The following is a 4,940-nucleotide window of genomic DNA, read 5'->3' as shown; positions in this document are numbered from 1 at the left end:
AACTCAACATACTCCAGGAAATGGGTCGGAACTTCTCAGAGAAGCAAAGGCTGCTAATGCACAAAAAATGAATGACTCACAACAGAACGATGGATTTTATTCCTTCTTTTTTTTTTGTTTCCGTCTCACAGTTATCACAGGTAACTACTGTAAGTGGTAAGAAGATACAAACAGGGACAATAATATACAAATAAAATACTTGGCTGCTATAAATAAAAATAATATACAGCAAAAGATCATTTTACACAAATCTCATTTAGTTTTCACCTCCCGGCATCGACACCTGTAGAGGAAGGAAAGAAGAGTCAGTATTTAAAACATTAGACGTAGAGTCCAGTTGAGTTCTCACCTCTTGGATGCAGCACACACACTTCCTCACACTCTCTCCGGGAGGAGAAACTGTTCCGGGTTCCTCCACAACCTCCGAACACGAACGGCCTGCAACTCCCCGACGGACGGTGGAAGTACCAGAGCAGGACGAACTCCGAACAGGAACCTTCTGACATGGGTTCAAGGCAGCGGCCAGAACCTGGAAGCACAGCAGGAGCGGGATGAAATAATGACTCCTCAGGGTGTGAAGCACGTCCACAAACTCACGTTGTCTGGAACACATTCAAGGCTACGGTGTCATGCCAAACAAATGATCAAAACAGACGTACAAAAAAAAAGCAGTTTTGGCCACTGACCGGCTGTTTCGGATCCAAACGCTGCTCGTTTTCCCCTCTGTTCCCACGTCACCGGCCTGCTCTCCAGCCGATCTGCACGTCCAGAAAGATGCAGAAGGTGTTAAATATGTTTGTCGTTTGAGTTGTTGTGGTGGATGAAGCCGTGTCCATGCTTTCACAGCTCCTTAGGTGGCGCTCATGCTTGAAAATGAGCTGAAGGTTCATAAGGAGTAACCTTGAACCGGCCACTGGAGGGATTTTGAATTTGAAAAAAGTCTAAATATTGACGAAAAATCTGGCAACCATGAGAAAATGTTTATTAAACAGGACGAAAACAAGAAACTCATTGAAAGTGATAGGTCTCCCAAAAATCAACCTTCACTCATTTTCTCTTCACCCTCATTTTAATTTAGGATTGGGATTATTTTCAGAATAATCAGTTCACTTTTTAGAGTTATAGCCTGAGATCTTCAAAAACAACCTTAAAATAATTCAGATTTACTTCATTTTCTTTCCCCGGAAAAGTTTCAGATGTTGAGACTTCTATACAAGATGTTACAGACGAGCAGTACGGAGGTATGTTAGTGTCTTTTTAAAAGAAGATGAAGACAAAGACAACTGAGCTCCAGTCGTTACATTCAAATGAACAAAGGTTTTTGTCTATAACTCTAAAAAAGAACAGATTACTCTGAAAATAATCCCAACCCTTAGTCGATATGAGGGTGAGTAGAAAATGAGTGAAGGTTGAATTTTTGGCGAGTTAAATCTTTAAATCCCAACTAAAAATTTACCACCTCTTTTGTCTTTTATCAACTTTAAATACACTTTCCGAGCGAGTCTAAATTTAGAATTAAATAAAGGTTAACTTGTCACCTTCCAGGACGGGAACTGCATCAGACGTCATCAACAAAGTTGAGAAAATCAAAGTCAAACTAGGATAATGTGAATAAATGTGGCATTTGTTTATGCAGCAGTTTCCTCAGATTGTGAAGCCTGTCAAAGTAAATGATGCTATTTTCAAACTGACAATTTACTATCTCGCAGTTTGCAATCAGTCCCAACATCCCCGTCACCAAATGACGTAGCAGCGTCTTTAAGTTGCATTTTGTTTCGTCAGCTACATGGATAAGACAAGAATGACAACGAACTTAAAATAATGGACAAAATATTACTATTAACTATTAATATCATAATGAATTATTGTGTAATTTTCATTGATAAATTAAGTATAAAAAGACATATTTTAGAAGGTAACATTTTTATAACATAAATAAATGATTGTCAAATGATGAAGTCATTGCAGGATAATTTTAATAAAGGAAAACTAATCAAAAGTATATTTCTTTAATGATACAACCCTACAATAGAACTCTTTTGAGAGTCACAGCAAATTCTCCAATTTATTTTCATCCATCAACCCCAACTCAAATTAAAGATAAAAAAGTCAAAATATTATAAAACATTGTGAGTTAAACTGACAGACGAGGGATTCACAGGAAAGATGAAAGTACACTTTCAGGACTGGTTCAGGAATAAACTATTAAAAGTTTAAACTAATCTTTAGTCACATGTATGGCCGCTCATGCGTGTGTGCGTGAGTCCAGTGGTCCACAAAATGCGACAAGAAAAGAAATCCAAATAGACGAGGTACAAAATATAGAAACATGTTGAAATACAAAATTGTCCTTATGTTTGACTTTCACAACAAACATTGTAACCTCAGATTAGTCTAGACCAGTGATTCCATACCTGTGGGCCGCTGCCCCCTGGTGGGCTGCGAAGGTATTGCAAGTGGGCCGCAAAATCGTTTCCAAAGTGGTATCATTTTTTGTGGGAGGTTGGATGTAATTATATAAAAATAAAAATACACATAATAATGTTTTAAATGTTAAAACTCGCCAAGTTTGAAATTATATTAAACATTTTCAAATATTATTTTCATTGTATTGTTTTTCCTTCGAGTATTATACACGTGATAAAGGAAATAAGAACGCATTATAACGCCTTCGCATTTATGAGGTCGGAGGTGGGCCGCAAAGGTTTTTGAGACTTAAAAGTGGGGCCCTGAGTTGGAAAAGGTTTAGACCACAGGGTTATAAAAATGTTTTTGACTGGGGCACTATGCCATTCTTTCAGCCCCCTGCTAAAGCTGGGACACAACGGTCCATGCTATCAAGTTTGTCTAGCAATACTGCTACCATGACAAAACTGTTCCCTGAAATATCCACTTTGAGAACTCGTCCCCTCGCCGTAATATCACATAAAGGCATCAGTTGAAATGTTGAAATATCAGTTGGGTTTTTATCTTTTAAAACAGCTCGTTGGTAAATTCTATGATGTCACTACCTCAGAGCTCAGTCTTTATTCAAAACCTGCTCCTCATTGAAACGCACATCAAACTGACAATGATGTTTGAAAAGAAAATAGCAGTGTTTTTTTTTGCTCACTAAATTGTCAAAGCAATTAAGCAAATCAGAAAAATAATGGATCAGGAAACATAACGACACAACAAAAGTATGTCTCTACACATGTTTGATTCTGCGGCGAGAATCGACACAATTGATTAATCTGTGTCTGATATTTACCTGCCCTGTGGTTGACAAGGAGACGTGGCGTCTATTGGCCCCGCGGGGCTTCGTTCTCACCAATGAGCTTCATCAATTTTGACATAATTTTATACCCAATGACCTTTTGTGTTCATCGTTTCTGTCTGTGTGATAATGGTTCGGCATCTAGGCGGTCTGGAGCCAGCGCACATGGATTTAAAACGTGACTCATTTTTTTTAAGTTACAAAGTCAGTAACGAAAACCTCCAAATTTGTTTAAGGAAATGTTTTTTAAATGATGAAAATTTTGAATTAGAGTGTTTTCAATTACCTGACGTTTAACGCTTTAATGATATTCAAATACAAATTTGTCCATGTTTCCATACAGAAATAGTACCTGATATATTCATCCTTTTTTTTTTTAACCAAAATTGTGTAAATACATTTCTCATCCGCCCATGTAGAAGCACACTTGGTCATTTGCTTGTACAAAATATACTCTTTGTGATTTGAATATGTTATTTAAAATTACATTTTTGTACCGTCAACTTCGACTCAAGCGAGCCCCAGTAACAGATAGTGTGATGTAACCCCCCATTTTCCAAGCATTGTGTTATGACATTTTTTGCCTAATCTACACGTATTTTTGTGCTTAAAGGCTAAAAACTGTGCTGATGAAGACTATTTGGAAAAGACTGATTGCATGGATTCTAAAAGTTGAATGTTCAAGAACCAGGTTTCATAGCTCCGGTCAAACCCCAGTATTTAGGCACTGGTGGAAAAGGCCCCTGAATGGAAGTCAACGGTGTCTAAGGCCCCGGCTGAGCTGCATCCAAGAACTCCTTCTTAGTAGACAGGACAGTTTTGGGGGGCTGGGTCTCAGATGTGTAGTTGTCCTGGATCTGAGAACTAGTTAGGTCAGTGCTGTTAAGAACTATGTGGAGTAGCCTGAACTTATGGGTTCTGAAAGTTAAAGGTTGTGAACCACCAGCTATCGACGTCGTAGTTTCAAAAACCCATGTGTTAAAGTCACTCTTCTCTGGTACTGCATTCCTGATATTAAAGGCCAGGGTCAATGTTTCAAATCTGTCGAAACCCAGTGTTAAAGCTCGATATTAAAGCCCGGTGAAGAGGTCCCATGACCAAGTAAGTAAGTAAGCCTCATGTCCAAGCCCAGGTGTAAAAGTACCCTATCGAAGCTAAGGTGACGAAGCAATGGTTAGGAACCCAGATTCAAAGCTCCAGTACCAAAGTCCCATGTGTTAAATCTCTGGTAAACCCAGTATCAAACCGTTGGTTTTTTTTTCCACCTCGACAGGTACTATCCTATCCTACTTGTCTGAAGTTTATCTCTGATCTTCTTCTAAGGTGGCCGCTCTATTCAGTAGCCACAGTACTCACTTTCTCATTCACCTCTTCTCTGAGAGTAAACTTTATCAATCTTTGTGATGTGTTTCGGTTTAATGGCATCTTTGTACCCAAAGCTGTAGAAGGGTCTTAGCCACTACGATACCTTCATGCCCCGAAGTGGGAAAACATATTTTCGATTGGTGTCTCACATTATGTGAATGTCTTTTTCTTCATTTATATAGTTTTAAATATTCATAGTAGTGGTTTCGTAGAATGAGCGGGTACGGGAGAAAACAAAAATCAACCTTTATAAAGATGACTGTTCAACCAGGACTCCATGTTTGGAGTAAGAGTGGTGTGAGTTATTTTAAGAAAACAA

General features: G+C 38.5%; 1 protein-coding gene across 1 annotated transcript in view; it reads right to left on the bottom strand.

Annotated features, from left to right (window-relative positions):
* Positions 1-230: 230 nt before the first annotated feature.
* Positions 231-4,940, bottom strand: part of col7a1l (collagen type VII alpha 1-like) — a 60,840-nt gene continuing 56,130 nt past the window's right edge. Inside the window, exons 105-107 of the mRNA XM_087786060.1 lie at positions 687-758; positions 350-529; positions 231-283 (exon numbers count right to left, since the gene is read on the bottom strand). Coding sequence (XP_087642186.1) covers positions 264-283; positions 350-529; positions 687-758 — 272 coding nt within the window. The 3' untranslated portion in view covers positions 231-263. The remainder of the gene's footprint in view (positions 284-349; positions 530-686; positions 759-4,940) is intronic.

Source organism: Callionymus lyra, chromosome 3, assembly GCF_982586985.1.
Source record: "Callionymus lyra chromosome 3, fCalLyr1.hap1.1, whole genome shotgun sequence".
NCBI classification, from domain to species: Eukaryota; Metazoa; Chordata; class Actinopteri; order Syngnathiformes; family Callionymidae; genus Callionymus; species Callionymus lyra.
Note: the sequence above shows the minus strand (reverse complement) of the source record. Positions and strands in the feature narration are given on the sequence as shown.